Source organism: Camelina sativa, chromosome 11 (assembly GCF_030686135.1).
Source record: "Camelina sativa cultivar CO46 ecotype springtype chromosome 11, ASM3068613v1".
NCBI classification, from domain to species: Eukaryota; Viridiplantae; Streptophyta; class Magnoliopsida; order Brassicales; family Brassicaceae; genus Camelina; species Camelina sativa.
This window is the reverse complement of record NC_141890.1, coordinates 45,083,084-45,107,052: the sequence shown is the minus strand read 5'-3', so window position 1 is coordinate 45,107,052 and position 23,969 is coordinate 45,083,084. Positions and strand designations below refer to the sequence as shown.

At 37.7% G+C, this 23,969-nt stretch overlaps 5 protein-coding genes and 1 pseudogene across 12 annotated transcripts; 4 read left to right on the top strand and 2 right to left on the bottom strand.

Annotated features, from left to right (window-relative positions):
- The first annotated feature begins 6,401 nt into the window (after positions 1–6,401).
- LOC147935454 (uncharacterized) lies at positions 6,402–7,104 on the top strand. Its single transcript, XM_087476170.1, has one exon. The coding sequence runs from the start codon at positions 6,454–6,456 to the stop codon at positions 6,964–6,966; it is 513 nt and encodes a 170-aa protein (XP_087332296.1). The 5' UTR covers positions 6,402–6,453; the 3' UTR covers positions 6,967–7,104.
- A 26-nt stretch (positions 7,105–7,130) lies between these two features.
- LOC104726122 (pentatricopeptide repeat-containing protein At5g55740, chloroplastic) lies at positions 7,131–9,903 on the top strand. The gene has a single exon (XM_087476169.1). The coding sequence runs from the start codon at positions 7,327–7,329 to the stop codon at positions 9,826–9,828; it is 2,502 nt and encodes an 833-aa protein (XP_087332295.1). The 5' UTR covers positions 7,131–7,326; the 3' UTR covers positions 9,829–9,903.
- A 5,029-nt stretch (positions 9,904–14,932) lies between these two features.
- On the top strand, positions 14,933–17,515 carry LOC104728911 (fasciclin-like arabinogalactan protein 1). The gene is made up of 2 exons (XM_010447828.3): positions 14,933–15,834; positions 16,628–17,515. Exons 1-2 carry the CDS (start codon positions 15,016–15,018, stop codon positions 17,258–17,260), a joined length of 1,452 nt encoding a protein of 483 aa, XP_010446130.3. The 5' UTR covers positions 14,933–15,015; the 3' UTR covers positions 17,261–17,515.
- Positions 17,516–17,559: 44 nt separating this feature from the next.
- On the bottom strand, positions 17,560–19,429 carry LOC104726121 (putative pectate lyase 21). Of its 2 annotated transcripts, XM_087475252.1 has the most exons (4): positions 19,064–19,429; positions 18,571–18,632; positions 18,324–18,462; positions 17,560–17,991 (listed from the first exon to the last, which is right to left on the bottom strand). In XM_087475252.1, the coding sequence occupies exons 2-4, from the start codon at positions 18,627–18,629 to the stop codon at positions 17,767–17,769; spliced, it is 423 nt and encodes a 140-aa protein (XP_087331378.1). In that variant the 5' UTR covers positions 18,630–18,632; positions 19,064–19,429; the 3' UTR covers positions 17,560–17,766. The 2 variants fall into 2 exon arrangements, with proteins under 2 accessions (XP_087331378.1, XP_087331377.1); XM_087475251.1 differs by having other exon boundaries at positions 18,571–19,427.
- Positions 19,430–19,886: 457 nt separating this feature from the next.
- LOC104726120 (protein TIC 20-v, chloroplastic pseudogene) lies at positions 19,887–20,666 on the top strand (annotated as a pseudogene). The gene has a single exon (XR_015572427.1). The product of XR_015572427.1 is annotated as a protein TIC 20-v, chloroplastic pseudogene (transcript).
- LOC104761619 (inactive beta-amylase 4, chloroplastic) lies at positions 20,559–23,849 on the bottom strand. 6 transcript variants are annotated; one of them, XM_087475244.1, is made up of 10 exons: positions 23,527–23,849; positions 23,186–23,314; positions 22,784–23,030; positions 22,267–22,487; positions 22,109–22,186; positions 21,869–22,028; positions 21,499–21,752; positions 21,339–21,408; positions 21,031–21,099; positions 20,559–20,940 (listed from the first exon to the last, which is right to left on the bottom strand). In XM_087475244.1, exons 1-10 carry the CDS (start codon positions 23,739–23,741, stop codon positions 20,788–20,790), a joined length of 1,596 nt encoding a protein of 531 aa, XP_087331370.1. In that variant the 5' UTR covers positions 23,742–23,849; the 3' UTR covers positions 20,559–20,787. The 6 variants fall into 6 exon arrangements, with proteins under 6 accessions (XP_087331370.1, XP_087331374.1, XP_087331372.1 ...); XM_087475248.1 differs by having other exon boundaries at positions 23,186–23,341; positions 23,527–23,846; XM_087475246.1 differs by having other exon boundaries at positions 23,186–23,266; positions 23,527–23,846.
- Positions 23,850–23,969: the final 120 nt, after the last annotated feature.

Here is a 23,969-nt window from a genome sequence, read left to right as displayed (position 1 = left end):
AAGCGGTCTCAAGAGGAGAGTTCAAACCGCAACCATGATCAACTCTCTCCTTCCTATCCATCAAAGACACCAAAAAGGCTGTGCTCTAAACTCTACTCTATTTAAATTATTTCCTTAAATTCATTATCTTAGCTCCATCACTAGTCTTTACTCTTTCATATGTTCTCTTAAATTGTCACTTCGAAAAATTATCTTTGATATTCCTCATAACATACACTTATTCTTTCTTCTTTATCACTTGTTTAAAGGGTAAAGGAGATTATGAGAGCCTCAAAGAAATTCAAAAAGTGCAAGGATGGGGATCATAAGAACTGAAGTGCAAGAATTCGAAAAGTGCAAGGATGAAGTGTGTTAAAGACAAGAAGGGCTAAGGAAGTGTAGCGGTTCAAAGAACTGAAGAGAAGAGAGCTGGTTCTTTACAAACCAAGATCAAGAGACATCAAGGACAGTGAAGGCTATACTCTTTTTCCCTCAACAAAGTTTTATCCCAAGTGGTTTTCTTTGTTAAGGTTTTTAATGAGGTAGTCGACACTAGTCCACTCTTGATCTTTGGTCCTCATGGTGTCCCGACGATCAAGCGTGCGGGAGAGTATTAGAATATAAGAAGGAGAAGAGAGAAAGAGGCCGGTAAGGCCGAGCTATGGAAGAAGAAGAGAAGCGGCCGGTAAGGCTGCCAACACAAGAAGAGTGGCTGGTAAGGTCATGTGGGCCGTGTGAAGAATGAGAGAGGTCAGCAAGGCCATAAGTGCAATGTGAGAAGAGTTGTGAAGCAAAAGCCTTATAAGAAGAAGAGGCCCAAGAAGAAGTCTCACAAAGGAAAGAAGGGAAAGAAGAAAGCATGTGAGACCTTGGTTGGTGAAGCATAGCGAGACAACCAAGGGAAGGAGCTGTCCCTTTCACTATGCACCCACTTGAGCCCAACGACTATATGTCTCTTTCATCTCTCACTTATGTCTAACGGTCATATGCACTTTCAATTCATATATTAAGATGTGTAATCTCTCTTCTATGTAACTAATACAACACATTCAATTCAATAATAAGAGAATCACATTCCCGTTCTTCTCTCCTCCACACTTGTGGTTATGCTCGCATATTCAATGTAGAGAGCTCAAGAGATAACGGTTAGAGGCTGCCCTTAAGGCAGCCGATTCTCTTCTCAAATCTCACCTAAACTCTTCTTATTTACTGTCTTACTTAGCCTAGATTACTGATTCTTAATCCTCTTTCTCCTAAGTACACAAATCTAAGTGTTGTGTTACTAGAAGTGGATAAGTCTCAAACTAGTGCTTCTTCTTCATAGATCCGCTTACTCTCTAGTATTTGGGTTCTATCAAGCTACTTTATGAGGAGTTCATCACAAGTTGATGACCTCTTCTTCCCCTTGAGATCGAATTAGTTTGTTGTGGGTTTAAGGAGACTTAACCGTTGGGGTTTTGTTCTCCCTTGTCAAGAGCTTTCTCTCTTGAAATCCCAACAAACATGTTATGCAAAGTTAAAAATAAACCTTGTCATATTGTATAAGATATCATGTGTACAAGTTTACAAAAAAAAAAAACGTTACTTCAGTTTCAAACTGGCGAGGAACAAGACTAACTAGTACTCACGCTTCAACTAAAATTTGTGATGGATATATGGATCTTGTTGTGTTTGGTTACAAGGCTAATTAATATGGAAAAGATTAATGTGGAACGAATTTCGAAATCAGGGCTCGGTTATAAAGTCTTATAATAGAGTTTTACACAAAATGTGTAAAGGTTTTACATGAAAATGTTATGATTAAACTGAAGAAAACACAAATTGTGGCTTCTTTTTGTCACACATATTTGTTTTAAACAATATATGTATGAAGAGAAACGAGAAGGTTATAACAAAAAAAATATTAAAAAAAAATTAGAGAAGTTTTCTTCACAGATTCATAATAAATATAAGCATTGCTTGCGTGTTAAATTTTTTATTAGTGATGTGTGCATATGTGCGTATGATTGTGCATGAATGGAATCTAAAGGAAAATTACTTCGATTTGGTCTTTCTACGTGTAGTCGTGTATACTTGTTAATGGTATCAGTTATAATAAATGTTACACGATGATACGAGATAACGTATGGTTAGGGTTGGTAATTTAGGCATGTCTCATAACATTTTTAAGTCACCACGAAAATGCGTAACATTGTTAAGTCGCCACGAAATTGCATCATATTTTTAATAATCTATAATAAATAAAGGGAAAATTACGTTTTAAACCTTCAAATATTACTGGATAGCACTTTAAACCTCGAGAAAATTTCATTAGCACTATAAACTTTAAAATGATTTTACTAACACATTAAACCTTTAAAATGATTTTACTAACACATTAAACCTTTAAAATGATTTTACTAACACTTTAAACCTTAAAACTAACTTTCATTTTTGTACCGCCATAAAAAATAATGGAATAATAATATCCGTCAACGCGAAATAGTTAAACTATGTTGGTTTAATTCAAAATTTAATTAGCTTTAGTTTTTATAAAAAGATAAAAAAAAATTGTGTTCAACTTCATTATAGATAAAACTTTTACGACATTACTCTTCACATTATTAATCCTTTTAATAAATGCATCTCCATTTGGATTCTAATTCAAATCGATTGACTTCTCACTCGAAACCAATGAATCTTCTAAATATATTGTCGTCTTCAATTTTACATTTGTCAAATGTTTTAACCTTATCTCTGATTCTTCATTTTTTCTTGCTTTGATGTATTTTTATTTTTTTATCAATCTTCATAAATAATTAAATTAAATTAAATTAATTAAACAAGTATTTAAATCAAACCAGCATAATTTAACTATTTCACATTGACGGATATTACTGTTCCGTCATCTTTCATGGCAGTACAGACAGAAAAGTTAGTTTTAAGGTTTAAAGTGTTAGTGAAATCATTTTAAAGGTTTATAGTGTTAGTGAAATTCTTTCGAGATTTAAAGTGCTACCCAGTGACACTCTGAAAGTTTAAAACATGATTTTCCCAATAAATAAATAGATACATCAAAATAATAATGCATAGAGTATTACAATAATAATATATTATGGATCTCATATAGAAGTATTTAAATAAATTTTATAAATGTAACTATTTGCTAAAATGATGTTTTTTAATTATAAATGTAAATATTTGATATCAAAGGAAATCATAGTATATACTATATAGTTTACCATATATATAAATAATGAAATGTTTAATTGAACACTATAATTTTTTTTTTAACTTGGACCACTATTTCAAATGTGTGTGTGTCATCAATTATATATTTTGAATATGATTAGGAAATGTTTTGGATTTGTAAAATAGTGTAACATGTTTAATTGATTACAAAAACAATGAAATGTTACTGAATTAAGTAACATTATGAATAATATTTTCATATCTTGGCGGACAACCGATTCACCTCCATAGAGAAGGGGAACATAGTGTTTCTTTTCTTGTAAAGAGGAGTAAGTATGACCCCATGGTGAAACAAAGTTGTCAATCTTTGTTCTCGTTCTTTCTCCCCCCCCCCCCCCCCCCCCAGATTGAAATAAGCTACCTCCTCTACCAACTCTTCACCTTCCAAGTACACTAAATCTTTTTCTAAGAAATATAGCTGAGCGTATTGATTGGTAAGAGTGAAAACACAGCTTTTATTCTCCTTCCTCTCTTCACTCACGTCTTCTTGAAAAGAAACTTCAAACTCCCTCAAGCATTGGGTTCGAGGAGAACAAAGCAAAATGTTTTGGGTTCGAGGATAACAAAGCAAAGGGGTTTGGGTTTGAGGAGAACAAAGGAGATGATGCCATTGATGCCATTGATGTTTAGGTGAACAAAACAAATGGGTTTCTTTGTGAGGAGGCCAAAGAGTAGAACCACATATATATTTGAAATCTACGATAGAACTTGTTTCCGATGATAAACACATTTCCGTTTTGATCTTAAGAGAGTTAATAGCTAGCTTTTCAGGATTCTCATATTCTCAATGACCTCATCTCAATCGATTTTGACTAAAAGAGATTGATTGACTTCTGAAAATAAAAATTTTAACTTTAAATCAAATTAGGATGTCGAGGGAAAGTGAAAATTTGAAATGACTAACATTGTTAATTCACATTTCAAGTGGAAACTTTATGTTAGTCTTTTAAACTATATAGTATGAAATTCAAAAATAATGCCTAACATGAATCAACCAAATTAATCAAATAATAATTTTGTTGTAAATACAAAAATCGATTTAATGACAATAGGAGAACAATGTTAACAAGATATATGAATCTAGGTGTGTTGAATCTTAGTAAGATAATCAATTTTGAAAGATACTCACATGTATAAAACAAATTTTAAATTATTATTTTATCAAAATTTACAAAAAGTACAAAAAAATAATAAAAGAAATAGGGTGAGAGAGTCCATTGCAATCAATTAATATTTGGAAAAGATGATCGATGGGATATAAGATGAAAAACGATATCAAATAAAAGTTGGACAAGAACAACCTTCTTCTCAATGTATAAAAAAAGCAGAGGTGATCTCTCTTTTACCAATATAAAAGACTTAAGATTTTCAAATTTTTACTAAATTATTATAAACCCTTATTAAGAATTTTGTGATATATAAAACACACAGAATTTAGAGAAAAAAATAGTTGGATTTAAAATTTGTTTTTTATGGTATATTAAAAATAATTTGGCTAAATACAAAATTTGATCTAAGAAAATAAAATAAATACAATAACCCTAAAACAGCGTAGCTAAATTAAGTTGATGTTACCATTGCAACTGTTTTTACATTTCCACAAAAAAAAAAATTAAAATAATGTATAAAATATAAGACTATTTTATCCCTAATTGTAAAAATGTCAGAACCTAAAGTGATGATATAGAACCATTTCTTGGTGAAATGAAATGCCTTAACACATTCAGTAAGATAAAAATAAATGCGATGATGGGAAGAAGTTTTTGTTCTTTATTTTTCTTTTTGCCTATATATGCGATAAAAATAAATGCGATGATGCCTGCAGAGATGTGAACATATTGACTTCGAGTGTTCGTTCTACTATTGCATTTTTTTTTCAAGTGAACGTTAAATATTACGTACCCAACTAATTTACGGATCATTATTTACAGATCTGCATCTAAAATTTGACGTGTATAATAACATCAAGAAAATATAACAAAATCATTTGTTGGAATCTTGGAGAAATTTGTTATCTACAATCTACTATACATTAGCCAGTTATAAGATATTATTGTTGGGTTTCAAGCTAGCTATTAAAAAGTTTACGGAAGACTCGTCGTCATTTTGGGTCAATATTTTGATGGTAACACAAATCATATCGTCATTAAAAGCAAAAGAGGAGTTTGTCATTTCACTATCATGCAGAAACAAACTAGTGATGGGGAAAGTTATGCGCTATACACAACACAACCTACACTCATCAATCATTTCGCTAGCTAACTAAAATATGTTTGTAACGTGTACTACGCGGGCTACTCGCGTCGAACAGTACGAGACTCACGCATAATATATTGATAATTGGACGGTCACTCTAAACCACATAACTCGGTATTTTCAATACTCATATCCAGATTGAATAAACTCAATAATATCGCAATCGACACCAAATTAAAATACACCAACGTTTTAAAATACTCCAAACAACCGCGTACCACTTCACGGGGTCTTCATAAGGCATCACACATTCACACTTGTGTCTTAAGTGAAGTTAACCGTCTCTTTAGTGATACCATTCATTTCCACCCTAACAATCATCTCCCGAGAAGCTAAGGAACAGAAAAAGACGATAACCAAATTCCTGCACACCTTAAAATGATCAAAAATTAATAATCCAACGATCTTCTTAAATTTTATACCATACGTAGTAGCATGCAGTATCACTAGTTGACTGTAAAGGGAAATAACATAATTTTATTAATTAACCCCAATTTTTGTCAACAGAAAACAAGAAACAAAAAAAAAGACAAACGGTAAGGTATAAGATCTTTCTTCAAGGTTAAGATGGGTTTTTTTACTCTTCTTTACTCGATTACTTAAACAATCGATCCGTAGTTCTTTATATTTCCCGTAGGCCATAACAAAGATTCAGACTAAATTTTCACACGATCATCTTGAAACTCATGTTACCCATAACATGTATTCTTTTGGACATCTTTTTATGAATATAATATGGTAATGGTACCGCTATATAAATGTCAAAGTAGAACAAATGCGTTTTAAATTTGTCATTACATGAATAGATTTGTCTACATCCGCTGAAAAAACACAAACGTTTTCTTCAGAAATTCTCCAACACTTACGACATGTGTAATGCCATGCGGCAGATAATACGAAACTCAGGAAAAAAATCATCTCTATTTATTATAAATCTCAAAACCAAAGACCAAACTCATCGTCATCCTCTCTATAAGTCATCATATCATGTTGTTTCTTCATCAAGCTTCTCTCTATATTTCTCTTATCACCTTTCATCTATCACTTCTCAACTGTGTCAATCTAAACTCAGCTTTGGATTCATCAAACACTGGTTTGTGCACTCCTTACCCATGTAACCAACCGCCTCAACCGCCTTCCTCTACAGGCTACTCTCCATACGGTAATCCTCCTCCACCGCCATCACAGCCTTCATCACCGTCGCCTTCACAACCACCTCCATCGTCACGTTCTCACTGCCCTCCTGTTCCAGCGTCAGGCTGTTGCAACCAACCACCACCTTCCACGACGACGTACTCTCCTCCCTATCCTTACTTTTATACTCCACCTTATCCTTACGGTACTATAGGCGGAGGAGAAAACGGTGGCGGTCAAGGAGGAGGAGGAGGATCAGGATCAGGTGGCGGCCAAGGAACCGGAGCTGCAGTGTCTTACTATTCCTCTTCCGTGCCTGTTTATGTTTTGATGTTTGTGTTATCCTTTGCTTTTGTTGTCCTTTAGGGCCGAGCTGAGCATGCATAGATAGATTTTGGAAAAATACATTATCAAAGCCACCTTCCTTTTTCTGTTATTATCTCGAATTTTTTTGTTTGTATAATTTTAAAGTAAATTCAAATAAACAAAATTAATATATTCTCATCGTTACTGTTTATAAAAAAAATCGAAACAAATAATAATCGACCGAGATAAATCGAAAACCGCATACTGCATTCACAATTTGAGCAAAGATCAGGAAACAGATCGCAACCGTCGACGTGGCAATACTCGATAAAAACTAATCAACGGTGGTGATTCGTTCAGGGAAACGAACTCTGTTTTATCTTCTTCTTCAGAGACGTTAGCAGAGAGGGAGAGGCATGAATGGCTTCTCTTCCTTTCAACACTATCCCAATTAAGCTTCCGTACTCAGTCTCAACAAAGCCTCCTTCTAAAAATCACGATGAACAACAAGCTCATCATTCTCCTTCTTCCACGTCTTACTTTCACCGCGTTTCGTCTCTATGTAAGAGCGGTGAGATCAAAGAAGCTCTGAGTTTAGTTACGGAGATGGGTTTCAGAAACCTACGCATTGGTCCCGAGATATACGGCGAAATCCTCCAAGGATGCGTTTACGAGAGAGATTTGAGTACGGGGAAGCAGATTCATGCTCGGATTTTGAAGAATGGTGACTTCTACGCGAGGAACGAGTACATCGAGACCAAATTGGTGATCTTCTACGCAAAGTGCGATGCTTTGGAGATCGCTGAAGTGCTCTTCTCGAAATTGAGGGTTCGTAATGTTTTCTCCTGGGCAGCTCTCATTGGTGTGAAGTGTAGGATTGGGTTGTGTGAAGGAGCTTTGATGGGTTTTGTTGAGATGCTTGAAAATGAGATTTTTCCTGATAATTTCGTGGTTCCGAATGTTTGTAAAGCGTGTGGTGCGTTGCAGTGGAGTCGATTTGGGAGAGGGGTTCATGGGTATGTGGTAAAATCTGGTCTTGCGGATTGTGTGTTTGTGGCTAGTAGTTTAGCTGATATGTATGGAAAATGCGGTGTTTTGGATGATGCGCGGAAGGTGTTTGATGATATTCCTGAGAGAAATGTGGTTGCTTGGAATGCGTTGATGGTTGGTTATGTGCAGAATGGGATGAACGAGGAAGCGATTAGGCTTTTATCTGATATGAGGAAGGAAGGTGTTGAGCCTACTCGTGTCACTGTCTCGACTTGTTTATCTGCTTTTGCAAATATGGGTGGGGTTGAAGAGGGGTTACAGTCTCATGCCATTGCTATTGTTTATGGACTGGAGCTGGATAATATCCTGGGGACATCTTTGTTGAACTTCTATTGCAAAGTTGGTTTGATAGAGTATGCTGAGATGGTTTTTGATCGGATGTTTGATAAGGATGTGGTAACATGGAATCTGATTATATCTGGGTATGTTCAACAAGGTCTAGTTGAAGATGCTACATACATGTGTCAGTTAATGAGACGAGAGAAGCTGAAATATGATTGTGTCACTTTGGCGACGTTAATGTCGGCAGCTGCACGTACTGAGAATCTGAAATTCGGGAAAGAGGTGCAGTGTTATGGCATTAGACACAGTCTTGAATCTGATATCGTTTTGGCTAGCACCACGATGGATATGTATGGCAAATGTGGAAGCATTGTTGATGCTAGGAAAGTGTTTGATTCCACAGTAGAGAAAGACTTGATACTGTGGAATACGTTACTTGCAGCCTATGCAGAGTCTGGTTTTAGTGGAGAGGCTTTGAGATTGTTTTATGAGATGCAGCTAGAAAGTGTACCACCAAATGTGATAACATGGAATTTGATCATTCTAAGTCTTCTAAGGAATGGTGAGGTCAATGAGGCCAAGGAAATGTTCTTGCAGATGCAATCCTCAGGCATCTCTCCAAATATAATCTCGTGGACGACTATGATGAATGGTATGGTACAAAATGGTTGCAGTGAGGAGGCGATTCTTTTTCTTAGAGAGATGCAAGAATCCGGGCTGAGACCAAATGCATTTAGCATCACTGCAGCTCTCTCTGCAAGCGCAAATCTAGCATCATTGCATTTCGGAAGATCAATCCACGGATACATCATAAGAAATCTACAGCATTCCTCTTTGGTTTCTATTGAAACTTCTTTGGTTGACATGTATGCTAAATGTGGAGATATAAACAAAGCAGAGAGGGTATTTGGAAGTAAGTTATACAGCGAGTTGCCCCTCTACAATGCCATGATCGCGGCGTATGCATTATATGGTAACGTGAAAGAAGCAATGGCTCTGTACAGGAGCTTGGAAGATTTGGGGATTAAACCAGATAGTATAACATTCACAAGCCTTTTATCTGCTTGTAACCATGCTGGGGATATTAACCAAGCTATAGAGATTTTCACTGATATGGTTTCAAAACATGGCATGTATCCATGCTTGGAACATTATGGACTAATGGTAGATCTTCTTGCATCAGCTGGAGAAACTGACAAGGCCATAAGGTTAATTGAGGAAATGCCATACAAGCCAGATGCAAGAATGATCCAATCTTTGGTTGCTTCTTGCAACAAGCAGCATAAGACTGAGCTTGTGGACTACTTATCAAGGCATCTGCTTGAAACTGAGCCTGAAAACTCTGGTAACTATGTGACGATATCGAATGCTTATGCGGTCGAAGGAAGTTGGAATGAAGTTGCGAAGATGAGAGAGATGATGAAAGCTAAAGGTTTGAAGAAAAAACCTGGGTGCAGTTGGATACAGATTAAAGGAGAAAAAGAAGGTGTCCATGTGTTTGTTGCCAATGACAAGACACACATTAGGAACAATAAGATACAAAGGATTTTGGCATTGTTACTATATGATATGCGTTCTGATGTCAAATGATATTATGTGTATGAGACATTATAAATTAGTATGTATATTCACAATCTCAAGAATTGAATATATGTTTATCATCCATCGTATACTCTAGATACTACGAAAGGTTTCTACCATCGTATCGTAAGTGACAAGGGACAACAAACCGTTGCGTCAGAGCTTTCAAACAACAAACTAGTTTACTTTACTGACTCAGACAGTACTTCTACTATATATCCAGCTAGTACAAGGACCGACCGATTGTCGGTGGAGAATCTGAAGACAGATCACAACCATCCACGTGGGATGTATGTGTATTTGATACTCTTGGCCCCTGCGCCACCAGTTTCAGGCCTCATCTCCGGTTTTCGCTGACCGTAACGATCACGCATTCATGCGTTTTTTAAAGCTTTTGCTGTGTCTTCACCGACACTTAGTAGTTAGTACGTGACCACAGTCAAAAGAACTCAGTTTCCGTCCAATCAAACTTTTACTTTTACAAGGAACAAACAAGATGTTTTGTTAACAAAATCATGACAAGTTTAGGATTGTAAATGATTATGGGTTAATGAATAAAAATTAAACGAAATTAAATAAACGAAATAGAAGAAGATTCTATGCTTGTGAAATGGGCTTAAATATATATATTAATAATGGGTTTAATGAGTTTCTGATACCTTAATTTATGAAGAGGAGTTACTCTTCCAACTCCCACGTGACCATGTTTGATTTTTGTTCTTTTTTTTTGTGGACGTGATATGTTGAATCTAGAATTCACACAATGAATTTGTTTGAGTGGGGGACAAATTCACTTAAGATCTCCCTCTAAAACAATGGATTAAAACTAGAAAATAAAAAGGGGTTTTGATCTCTTGAGAAAGAAGTTAGGGTTTTTGTATTAATTGCTGGATACTTTACAATGAGAGGATATCTCCCTATTTATATGAATACATTGATTATAAAATAAGTCTATTTTCCTTAAATCTCTGATCTTCAAATATGGTAAATTTCCTCTTCTGATGATCTAGTCGGGCTTAGGGGGCGGTCTCGGAGGTCGGTCAAGTGACTTCGTCGAGCTTCTGCTTTTGGGCCAGTTTAGCTAGCCCAAAAAGGGGGTCCCTCGGTTTAGTTAATGTACAAAGTCTATTTGGTTTACCTTCGGTTTAGATCGGTATGTCGTGGGTGCTAAATCCCGCACCAACAATTAGTCCCCCCCCAGTTCGGTAGATTCGATTATCCATTCGAGTTTCCGAACTATAGGAAAAAATATTCGATCTAAACTTTAGGAAAACTGAATTCCGAGCACGCGAACTGATGTTGTGCATCAGGACTCGTCGCCTCGTTAAAACCTTCTCCGGTAAACCACATGGGAGGAAACCCGAAGTAAGGAAAAAGAGTACGAGTCATGATCCTAACGCCTTTAACGCCCTCATACAAACGGTCTCGCCGATGGTTGCCTTGGCTGCGTCGATCTCTCAGTCTTCTTGGAAGAATTATTTTTGCAAGAAATAAAGTTTTCACTCTATTCGGAGTTTTACACGAGGCAGGACGTCTCCCGGCTTACATCGAGTAATCCTTATTGGGTAATTTAACCCAAGCGTACATGCGCTTTGGCGGAGGACGAAGTACGGGACTTCGGCTTACCTCCTTTGTTCCAGTTTGGAAGTCGACGGCGAATTTAAAACTCTGGGTTCGGCTTATTCCTCGATTAAAAGTTTGAAGGGAGCGAGATACTGGGCTCGGCTTATTCCCCTTTTAAAAGTTTGAGGGGAGCGAGATACTGGGCTCGGCTTATTCCCCTTTTGCGGTTTGACGCGAGTCGAGCATCTGGCCAGGATGTCGAAAGATTCTGTATGACTCACAAAGATTCAAACAGAACTGAAGCTATTTGATGATGAACTGAAATCGAAGTTGTATGCAGACGAGCTGAAACTGAACTTATCTGAAGACAAACTGAAACTGAAACTGTCTAAAGATGGATTGAAAATGGAGCTGTCCGAAGAAAAACTAAAACTAGAGCTATCTGAAGTTGAACTGAAGTCGAAGCTGTCTGCAGACGAAATGAAACTGGAGCTGTCTGAACACAAACTGATTATGAGGTTGTCTGAGGATGAACTGAAACTGAAGCTGTCTGAACACAAACTGAATCTGAAGTTGTCTGAGGATGAACTGAAACTGAAGTTGTCAGAAGATGACCTGAAAAGTTGTCCGAATGACGAACTGAGAAGTTGTCCGAAGGACGAACTGAGAAGTTGTCCGAAGGACGAACTGAGACTCAAGTTGCCCGAAGGACGAACTGAAAATGTCCGTTTAAAAGGATGTTCATTCTTGATTTGCAAGCGTGGAGCCCGACTTTTAGCACTAATGAGTTCGAAGTTCCGAACTGAGGTTATACGAGGCATGGCTCGGCTTTTTTTTTTTTTTTTTTTTTAAGAACTAACGAGTTCGTAACTGGTTCCTTTTTTTTATAAGCAAGGCATGGCTCCGCTTTTTGGGACGAGTTACAAAAATCCCATTGATAAGCTGTAGTGAGCTGTTGAGAGCTGAAGATAATTTCCAAAGAAGAGTAGAAAAGTATCGATTAACTTACCGTTGGTTGTGACTGTTTTCTCCATTGTTCGTCCAAACGTCTTGAGATAATGAAGTTTATGATTTAACTAGTAATATGAAGATGTAGTGACAGCTTTCTCATGAATTACGAGGCTGAAACAAGGTCGATCTTGTTGCGAAGGTAAGCCTCGTTGCTTTGGATTGATATGTAGATGGACTACAGGTTTCATCTAGGTTGCTCGAAATTGGCCATGAAGTAGGGCGAACTGATAAGGTGGATTTGCTTCCTCTTTTTTTTTTTTTTGGGTTTCGGGCTGAAGGTTCCTGTTCCAGAAATACGGTGATATCTTTCGCGAGGAATAGCCAATCAACTCGAGGTTTGTCTTGTTACAAAGATAAGCTTCAGGGCTTCAATTTGATATGTAGATCGGCGTCTGGTTCGTTCTAGGACGATAGAAAAATGCTTTCGAAGTCGATTCTCTTGAAAGGTCGGATCTGCGATTTTAGGGTTTCGATAGATCACACCAGTTGAGGGAATTCTGTGATATATTTCTTGAAACAGCTCGGATTGAGGCAAGGTCGATCTCTTTAGAGACATAAGACTCGGGGCTTAAGATGTATATGCATTACGACACATGGTTCTTTCTAGATCGATGGGAAAAAGTTCATGATGTAAGAGGATCTGACAATTGCGAACAGGCTGCATCTGATCAAGATAACTGGTCATAAGTTGAGATATAGAGCACCGATTGAGGCGTGGTCGATCTTGTTAGAAAGCTAAGCCTCGGGGCTTCAGTTTCATATGAATACCGATTTTTTGTTTCTTCTAGATCGGCGGCAAACTACACTCCAATTCGTGATGACGAGCTGATAGCTAGGGTTTCAAACAAGATGTGTCAGTTCGGAAATAGGGTGATAACTTTCGATTGACACTTCGGATTGGGTTGAGGTCGCCTTCTCCGGAAATTTGACTCTAAGGCCTATCCATGGATGGGTTGTGCGTAATTTGGGTCATAGTAATTTGTCGGGAAATCGATCCGAAGGCTGCCTGGTGCGATGAAGACGGATCTGTGTTTTAATAGATTGTGTATGCTGCAGACAAACGGTGATATCTTTCGGCAGATATGTCCGATCAATATGAAACCGGTTTCTATGGAAAGATGACTCTCGGGGCGATCTATGATTAGGTTATGCGTAACGTGGTTCGTCGTATTCAGCTGAAAAATCGATCCCGAAGCTGACTAGCGGTAAGCAGGCGGATCTGTATTTTGAAGGATAGAGTATGCTGCTGTGAAACTGCGATATCTCTCTGAATATAGTTCCGATTGAAACGAAATTGAGTTCTATGGAAAGCTGGTCTTCGGGGCAATCCGTGGATGGGTTATTCATCTTCCAGTTCGTCGGGAGCTACCGGGAAATCGCCTTGCAAGATGGCGGTTCCGATGGTTGAACTTGATCTTCTGGTTTGTCTTAGGTTTGGTAGTAGAGAGAAGAAACGTATAACTTAGTGTAAGGTTCCCCACAGACGGCGCCAATTGTTGAATCTAGAATTCACACAATGAATTTGTTTGAGTGGGGGACAAATTCACTTAAGATCTCCCTCTAAAACAATGGATTAAAACTAGAAAATAAAGAGGGGTTTTGATCTCTTGAGAAAGAAGTTAGGGTTTTTGTATTAATTGCTGGATACTTTACAATGAGAGAATATCTCCCTATTTATATGAATACATTGATTATAAAATAAGTCTATTTTCCTTAAATCTCTGATCTTCAAATATGGTAAATTTCCTCTTCTGATGATCTAGTCGGGCTTAGGGGGCGGTCTCGGAGGTCGGTCAAGTGACTTCGTCGAGCTTCTGCTTTTGGGCCAGTTTAGCTAGCCCAAAAAGGGGGTCCCTCGGTTTAGTTAATATACAAAGTCTATTTGGTTTACCTTCGGTTTAGATCGGTATGTCGTGGGTGCTAAATCCCGCACCAACATGATATAACAATAAAATTTTGTATGTTTTTCTCTAGTGTAAAAAAAAGTATTTCTATATTTAGCTACATATACAAGTGAACACCATCTTAATCACATGATTGTTGTGATCTTCTCAACAAAGAAGAAGAAATCTTAAATATTGTTAGCCAGATTGAATGTGATACTTAAAACACTCTTTACAAGTAGGTTAGATAAGTTGGAGGCCATGTTGCCTCCCACCAATTTAATTTCGTAAGGCTGTTATAATTTGCCAAGGAGCTCAAATGCGTTGTCCCAATTCCTATTCTTTATTCTATTCCCCCCCCCCCCCCCCCCCCCATACCTTTTTTAAACCTCAATTCTCTATCTACATTTAATTTAATTTTATGTTTACTACCTCATATACTAATTATAAAATGAAAGACACTTGTATTAGACCACAATAATACAAATATAACACTTTTTAAAATCATATAAACCTAACATTTTTTCACTTTAGATCATCATTATGTGTCACCTGTTCCCTCTAATCTAATATTAAATTCCGTCGGTAAAAGTTTTATACAATTTACAAAGTAGTAGGTGGAACCGTTGAAGGCTGGAAAGAACACCATTATGATCTAAATATGATCACAAACTTTGCTAAACCCATAAGCTTAAACTTCACAATAAATACATTTAAATCATGTCATCACAATAAATAAATGAAAAAAAAAAAAAAACTCAATGGCACAAGCGTAATTTCATTCACAATCCACGTCCATTTAACTAAACACCATCTTCTTGATCTTCTTCTTGTTCCCTTCACTTTAAGCTCTTCTTTACTCACTCACTCACTCTCTCTCTCTCTCAAACAACCAAACTCTTCATCTCTCTCTCGAGCAATGGCGAAGAAGATGAGTTCTATCATCATCTTCAACATCCTCCTCCTCCTCACAACCCAAACCCACGCACACAACGTCACGCGCCTCCTAGCAAACCACCCTTCATTCTCCTCCTTCAGCCATTACCTAACACAAACCCACCTCGCCGACGAAATCAACCGGAGAACAACCATAACCGTATGCGCCGTCGACAACGCCGCCATGGCAGCGTTAACCTCAAAAGGCTACACAATCTCAACTCTCAAGAACATCCTCTCGCTTCACGTCCTTCTTGATTACTTTGGAACCAAAAAGCTCCACCAGATCCGTGACGGCTCTGCTCTCGCCGCTACTATGTTCCAAGCCACCGGAGCTGCTCCTGGAACCACCGGATTCGTTAACATTACGGATCTGAGAGGTGGTAAAGTCGGGTTCGGTCCTGACGGCGGAGATCTGTCTTCTTTCTTTGTTAAATCTATTGAAGAGGTTCCCTACAACATCTCTATCATTCAGATCAGCAGAGTTTTACCGTCGGAGACTGCGGCGGCTCCGACTCCGGCTCCGGCTGAGATGAACCTCACCGGAATAATGTCGGCTCACGGCTGTAAAGTGTTTGCTGAGACTCTTCTCACTAACCCTGCAGCTTCAAAAACCTATCAGGTACTTTTTACTTAAACCCCTCATTAATTACTTACTAATTACACTGTAATTAATAAAATGATTAATTTCAATAATTAGTTGAGCAATAAACAAATGCATGTCGCTTAATAAATGTAGAAACTAATCAAACCATGATATAAATAACTTAACCAATTGGAAAAATAGTGACAGTAATTACTAATGCTGTAATTTTTCTGTTGACGAATTCTAAATTTAAGTAATCAATTAATAGATGCATGTTGCTTTATACTGTAAAAATTAGTTAAACAAAAAGAGTACTCAATTACGTACAGTAATTAACCCACGATTAGGGAGTTATGTGTACTAAAAAACAGGAACTAAACAGAGATGCATGTGATTGTTCTGTTGGCTTGTAGCCAATAGCATATTGGTTTTGAAACAAAACAAAAAAAAGGTGTTGACTGTTTGGTAACTCTAATGACTAATGAGCAAATATACAGAGCAAATATAGTCAACACATAGACTTGATTAGCTCAATTATCGGAACATTATTTGGTTACTTTTCCAATTCATTTCAAATTATGAAACCTAATTCTATAACCTTTAGTATATATTTTCTTTAAATGGTTCATCTTTTCAAATACTATGAAAAAGTAGCAATAATTTGTCCTACTAACTCACTAGTCACTAGCCATTATAATTGAGAGTAGCTACTAAAGTTTTATCTCCACTATCTAAATCAAGTCAACTTTAAGATCGGAAGATATATCTGACATAATGCATCAGGTAGATAATATAATGGGGTTTTGGATTTGTGTTTGTGTTGTAACAGGAGAGTTTAGAAGGAGGCATGACAGTGTTCTGTCCAGGAGATGACGCAATGAAAGGTTTCTTGCCCAAATACAAGAACTTGACAGCTCCAAAGAAAGAAGCTTTCCTCGATTTCCTTGCCGTCCCGACGTATTACTCAATGGCCATGCTCAAATCCAACAACGGTCCGATGAACACGCTTGCCACAGATGGAGCTAACAAGTTCGAGCTTACTGTACAGAACGATGGAGAGAAAGTTACGCTCAAGACAAGGATCAACACTGTCAAGATCGTTGATACTCTCATTGACGAGCAGCCTTTGGCTATTTATGCCACGGATAAGGTTTTGTTGCCTAAAGAGCTTTTTAAGGCTTCGGCTGTTGAAGCTCCGGCTCCTGCTCCGGCACCAGAGGACGGAGATGTTGCGGATTCTCCAAAACCAGCTAAAGGTAAAGGGAAAGGGAAGAAGAAGAAGGCTGCACCGTCGCCTGATGAGTCGGCTTTTGGTGACTCGGATTCGCCTGCGGAAGGGCCTGATGGAGAGGCTGATGATGCTACCGCTGATGATGCTGGTGCTGTTAGGATCATCGGAGGAGCTAAGGCTGGTTTAATGGTGAGCTTGCTCTGCTTGTTTGCTTCTTCTTGGCTTCTATAGTTCCACTTCTTGTTTCTTCTATGTTCTTTTGTGAATCTTTTATTTATGGCTTTTGGGGGAAAGTAAATGAGGATTATTTATTTCCCCCAATTATTGAGTTTTTTTTTTTTCTTTTTTTAAATTTTAAAATTTGGTTGTCGAATTAATTTTAGTCGGTAGCTTATATATTTTGTGTGTTCTTGTTTCACGTGTTTGTTTAGTTTATGATGTAACGAATGGGTCTTGGGGAAAACTTAATACTCTTATCTTCTGCAACTTGTGTTTTGCTTTGCTCCATTGAAGATTAGATCTTGTAACAGTGGAAAAAGCCTATCCAATATTTGTAGATAGTGTTAACACTTAATACACGCACATTTACCAACTTTTGTATAATTGGTAAAAAAAAAATTGACAATCGAATTCAATACAAATCCTATGAGCTATAACAATAACCGCAACAACAAGAAGATAAAAAATAAAAGAAGAAGGGACAATACTAGATTTGGTCACAACCTTATGTTTCTGTTTTAACAAGGTTGGTCAGTTACGCAACTAAGAACACCTACTGATGGATGTATGGCCTTGAGAAGTGAAGCTGGTCGAGCTACCATACTCGACATTTTCGCATAGCTCGGAGAATCCTCGTTCCCCGACGGTGTAAAGAAAGCGCCGTTAACCATTTCATCTCCTTCTGATTTCCAATTCCATTCCATCCATTCATCGTCTCCATTTACACTCTCTCGCTTTGTAATCTGTGTATAGGGAATGTGAGTTTTAGAAGTATGGAGTAAACATTTTGGTTAGAACTAATCCATACGAATAAGAAAAAAAACACATAAAAATCAAATTAATTTAGGATCAAGTTATGAGTTCGGTCTAAATTTTAGTTTGGTTTGATCACAAAAGTCTTATATAATTTCATGTTCTTTTCATCTCCATATTTCTTATGGTTTGAAATAAAACACATCAAACCATAGCAAGTTGTAATATCAATTCTGAAACAAGATTAAGGTAAATTATACTAATTGTTAGGTTAAAAACGCTCTGTAGTTTTGTGGAGCACATGTCACGAACGTGTACGTACCTCCTTGGTGAACTGATTATCTGAAGCTATGAAAACATTTCCTTGGCTAAAGATGGTTGGATTAGCACTTCCACCAATAGCATACATCTTCCACTCCCTATAAATGTTATTCACTATGTGAAAATATCCATGCCTACACCTACATACATTACAGCTCCATTAAATTTTACAATTAGTACTTCTATACATAAATACACATTGGTACTTTTAACTTATAGTATAAATTTGGTAAGATTGTACTAGTTACCTCGGCATTCTTTGAACAAGTCCTTCACCAAAATAGTTAAAGGCGATCGTAACTCGCATATCCTGATCACCGGAAAACTCATCACTATGACCCAAAAGCATGACTTCATTATGATTCAACATGTAATTATTCGAAATCGTTATATCCGTGGATCCATTCACCGCATCAATGAGCCCATCGTAACATCTCTCTAACGTACAATGATCAATCCAAATATCCCGAGACTCGAATATCGAGATCCCATCTCCATCCGAGTATCCTCCCAACGACCGTTTGGTAGGTACACAATCGTGTATATAAAGATTGTTTATAATTATATTACTAACTTTATATAAAGTTAAACACGGACCGTAACCTATTTGCACGTTGTTTCCTCTACCGTCAATGGTTTTATACGATGCTACTTGGAGATCTTGTTTTAGTTTAATTACCATGTCTCGATCAAAAATAATCCATAGAGGTTGATCTTGTGTTGCACCGTACCGTAGCGTACCTGGAGATGGGTTTAGAGGATTGTCGTCTCCTGAATCAGTGACGATATAGTACTCGCCAGCTCTACCGCCTGTTGCATCGCGTCCGAATCCAACCGCGCAATCCGCGAGGTTTCTGCGGTTGTCCTTCCACTTCTCGTCGCATCTCCAACACTCGTCGATTACATTTCCATTTGCTGATGAGCAAGAAGACTCTGTTGAGTTTGACGGCACTGATGTTGATAGTTGCCTAACGATTGGCGGTTTAGGAACAGCAAAGGCAAACGCATAAGAAACGTTTAAGAAAAATAAGAAAATTGTTAATACAATTGACATTTTATTGTGTTAAAAAGAGGTTAGAAATTACTAACAGTTTCACTATGAAGAACGTTATGTTTATAATTTGTTCAAATATATATATGCAAGCGACAATTAAGTGCGCTACAAAATAAATACGGAGGTAAGTTAATTAGGTGAAAATTGAAGGGATTGGGTCCAATACATTACGAAGACATTACGCCGTTTTATACCGGTGGATTTGATTTTTATAAAACAAAAACTATAACAATAACTGAGGCTATTAAATTGTTGTTTACCTCATTTATACTAACTACGTGCCGTTTGAAAAGAATCGTTAACATGTCATGTAGTTTATACTTTGTGTCCTCAAACAGCACACATGGCTGCCGCATCGTGCGTCTGTTTCGTCCGTTAAAATGGTAAGAAGACGGCACACATTTTAAAGCCACAACATATAAACAGCGTGAAGTTTAGTTTATTTTATCCTCTCATCATGTGTTAGGCTCTCTTCCTGTTTTGTGTGAAGTGAAACAGAAACAGAGCAAAATGGCAATATCTCAGCTTCTTGCTCCATTGCCATCTCTCACCGGAACTCTAACCCTAACCGGTCGTCGTTCTTTACTCCCTTTAAACCCTAATACCCAATTCCCAAAATCTAGACTTTCCAAGGACAGAACCGCCACACTCGTACTCCAATCCAAGGGTGATGATTCAGTCGACGCATCAGATCGGATAATCTCGGCCGTCTGTTACTTCTACCCATTCTTCGATGGGATTCAATATGGTAAATTCATTATCACACAGTACCAACCTTTCCAGATTCTCATTCAACCTTTGTTTCCTGCCATCAGGGCTTTCAAGAGCTTCCCTTTCAATGGGTTTCTTGTCTTCATCACTCTCTACTTCGTCGTCGTGAGGAACCCTAACTTCAGCAGGTACGTTAGGTTCAACACGATGCAGGCGATTGTGCTTGATGTGCTGTTGATTTTCCCGGATTTGCTTGAGAGGAGCTTCAATCCTAAAGATGGGTTTGGTTTAGATGTGGTGATGAGTTTGGACAGCACTGTCTTCCTCTTCTTGCTTGTCTCTTTGATCTATGGATTCTCTGCTTGCTTGTTTGGTCTCACCCCCAGGTTGCCCCTTGTTGCTGAGGCTGCTGATAGACAAGTCCTTTGATGTAAGAACAAATGATATGTTTTGTATGTAACACATATGCTGTGATTGTAACTTTCTCTGTATTGGATCTGTTTCTGATAATCAAAACATACAATGTAACTTTTTGATCCATTGAAAAAGGTTCCTACAAGAAAGTTGACAAATGAAAAATAGAAAGAGAGAGAGATATCATATAACAATTCCTGATTTGATTAGTTCTCCTCATCACATATCTGAAAAAGCAATATGGTGAGGAAAGATCAATTCTGTAACACAACAGTGGTGACTGTTTTTACATATCTGCACTCATCTGTCTAATGAAAGGGACAAAGTTGTTCCAGTTCTCGACCCTAAAGATCTTCTCAGTCATTCTGCAAAATGTAAACGATCTTAGAGTGTCGCCATTCGGTTGCACACAGTTCTCTCGTATTTGCCTTAGTCCCATCTGTAGCAGAATTCATTCAAATATAAACGGTTAATAATCAAACAATTTGACCTCATCGTATAAGGACTATAGAATGTGCAAATTTCTCACCTTATCAAATCTTTCGCTTGTGTTTCTGCCAGTCACATGTAGTGTCCACTTCTTCGAAACATCGTATATCTAGCAGAAAAAAGTGACAATGTTGATCTGTCCATGTTGGTTGTCTCAATGAAGAGAAGCTAATATCGCAGCACAGATAGAACAGAGAAACTAGACCAGTTTGGAGTGTGTATCAATGGAAAGTAAATAGTGCTACAACATTGAACGGTCTAACTACAAGGAACATACATAAATCTTCACATGAACAATTCAACATTAATAATTGAATTCTAGTTCAAAAGTTAAACGAAAGAAAGTACCTGTCTACGCAATCCTTCAGGGCTGCAAAGATATTTCTCAGGTGTTTCACTGTCTGCCATATCTAAACAGCTGGAAAAGGTATGAGAGATTCATCTCGTCAGTAACACAGAACCATGCAGCTTCGATGAATTATGTGATTAGTAAGAAGAAGGCTCTTACGGGATATGCAGAGCAGCACCATGGCGAGACAAGACAGAAGCTACAGGGTCATAACCATCCCTGAGGGCGGTATTGTAATAACCTGCAGTTAGTTCAGCAGGATGTGAAGATGTCTTATACCACCAATAGATTCCACCAATTTTTGCAACCAGCATTACAGAGCTTTTCTCTTCTTCCTGACGTCTCCGCAAAACATCGGCTGCCTTTGCAAGAATAGCATCAGCATGACAAATTAACTTCCCGCTGTACCATTCCTATAAATGAAAAACAGTTGAACTGTTATTTATAATCCAACCTACTAACCACTTTGCCGAACACTACTCAAGAATGCAAGATAACAGAATTGCCAAAATATGATATGAGAACATACTAGAAAGAAACGACCATAGTCAGAGAGAAAGCTATCATTGCCCTCCTCAAAAAAGGGAACAGCAGAGGGAAAGCTGTTATAGCAGCCAGTATCTGGAGGATCTCTGCCTCCCCATTGAGGTTTGCCTTCTTGGGATGCCACTGCCATCAAATCTTCCATCCTAAACCAAGTAGTATAGTTCACAATCTGTAAGTGTATTTCGCACAGGCAAATAATTTTTTTGAATAAAGAGTCACTCACATGTACTTGTCATGACATTGGAATTCACCAATTCCAGGGAATTTCCATCTCCCATCTCCAGAAGGATGTGCAGGATATCTGCCAGAGATTCCATGTCAGAAACGTATATTATAGATATTGTGGCTTATGTAAGGTAGTCCACAGAAAATAAAAAGTACCTAAGCTCTCCCGATGGACCAAGACCTACACTTATTTCTTCAATCACATTCCCAATATACGCTTCAAATTTTGTAGAAAAACTGAGCATAAAGTCCTCATAGCATTGGACAGCAGTACGGCCACCGAACAAAGGAAGTTGATCGACTCCAAGTGTGAGATAGTCATTGTTGGAAAATCCATTTTTATCTCGATAGTATATATCCTTATTGACGTCTCCAATCTGGAAATTATCAGAGGAAAAGCTGCTGAGTGAAACTATATTACTAATGCAACAAGCAGATGTACACATTCTTATCAACGGACAGCATTCCCAGCGACAATGTAATCAAGTAAGCAGCCATGATTATGCAATAGAAATCTAGATTCTCCATAACTTTCACCATTAAAAAAAAAGACAGATATCAGTGCTCAACCTCAGGAATATTCAAAGTAAGAAGCAAAATCCGAATAGGACAACCTTTGCTATGTTTACAGCAGACAAATAACTAAAATACCTTTAATTCTAACAATACAAACCTCTCGGATCCAGAGTGGAAGACTGATGCCTCCCTTCCCACCAAACAAGTGCATATTTGAATGAAAACAAAGAGCAACATGTAACTTCAACCCTGCCTCAGAAATCAGCCTAAAGAGCTCTTCATACAGTGACCATTTGAACTCAAGAGGACAGAAACGCTCTACGATCCCCCACCAAACCTCCACTGCGATTCCATGAACACCAGCTAACTTGAGTGCCTTGAGAGAAACAGTTAAAGCCTTGAGCCTGAAACAAAAAACAGATAGAAAACATCATTACCTGATTGTCAAGAGAATGAGATAATAAATAAGGAACCAAAAGAAGAAACTACACTCGTATCGTTCTGAAAATGGAACACTAGTATATTTCATACCATGTAAGGTAATATAAAGAAACATAACCTTTTAATCTTTGGGCATCCAGAATCATCAATTCCAAATGTATCAATCGGCATCATCACGAAAACTGGAACTCTCTTGTGCCTTGATGATACCAATACAAACGATCGTGATTTCTCTCGAGCATCCATGCTATTTAATCATGTTCATCAACAACAACTAAAAAATCGATTAACGAATCACTCAAAAAATCCAATCCAATCCTACTCGCAAACAACTGCTTTCTTCCCCCAAACTGATTCCACTAAAGAATCGTCCACGAACAAAACTGTTCTAATCGCTTCCATTTTCCTTGAATTTAGCAGCGAGCGAGTGAGAGAGAGAGAGAGAGAAAAACAAATTACCTAAAGATTCGGCTGTTTCCGTTGACGGAACGCAGCTTAGTGATGAAACGGCCGCGTTTGAAAGGAGGAATCATAGAAACGCTACGGAAAAAGTTACGATTACGCTTCGTTCTCTGCTCGAGGAAACAAGATTTCAAAGAAAATCCTCCGGGATGGAAGAAATTGCCGCCGGAGACTCCGCGACAGCCACATCCAATAACTCCAGTCTCCGCCATTTTCGTCTTCTCCTTCGTCGGAGATATTTCTCAGATGGTTTTAGATGCGGAGGAAAAAGAGACGGAGATGGAGTACTCAAAACGCAAAAGTTTTATTTCTCTTTTTTTTTTTTTTTTTTTGACACAAGATCATTTGGATATTAACTTTTTGTAATTCCTTTTTTACCCCTATACTTTTCTTTAATTGCCTTCCTTTGTGTATTTTGTTTTCCAAAGCTTCTGTAATTG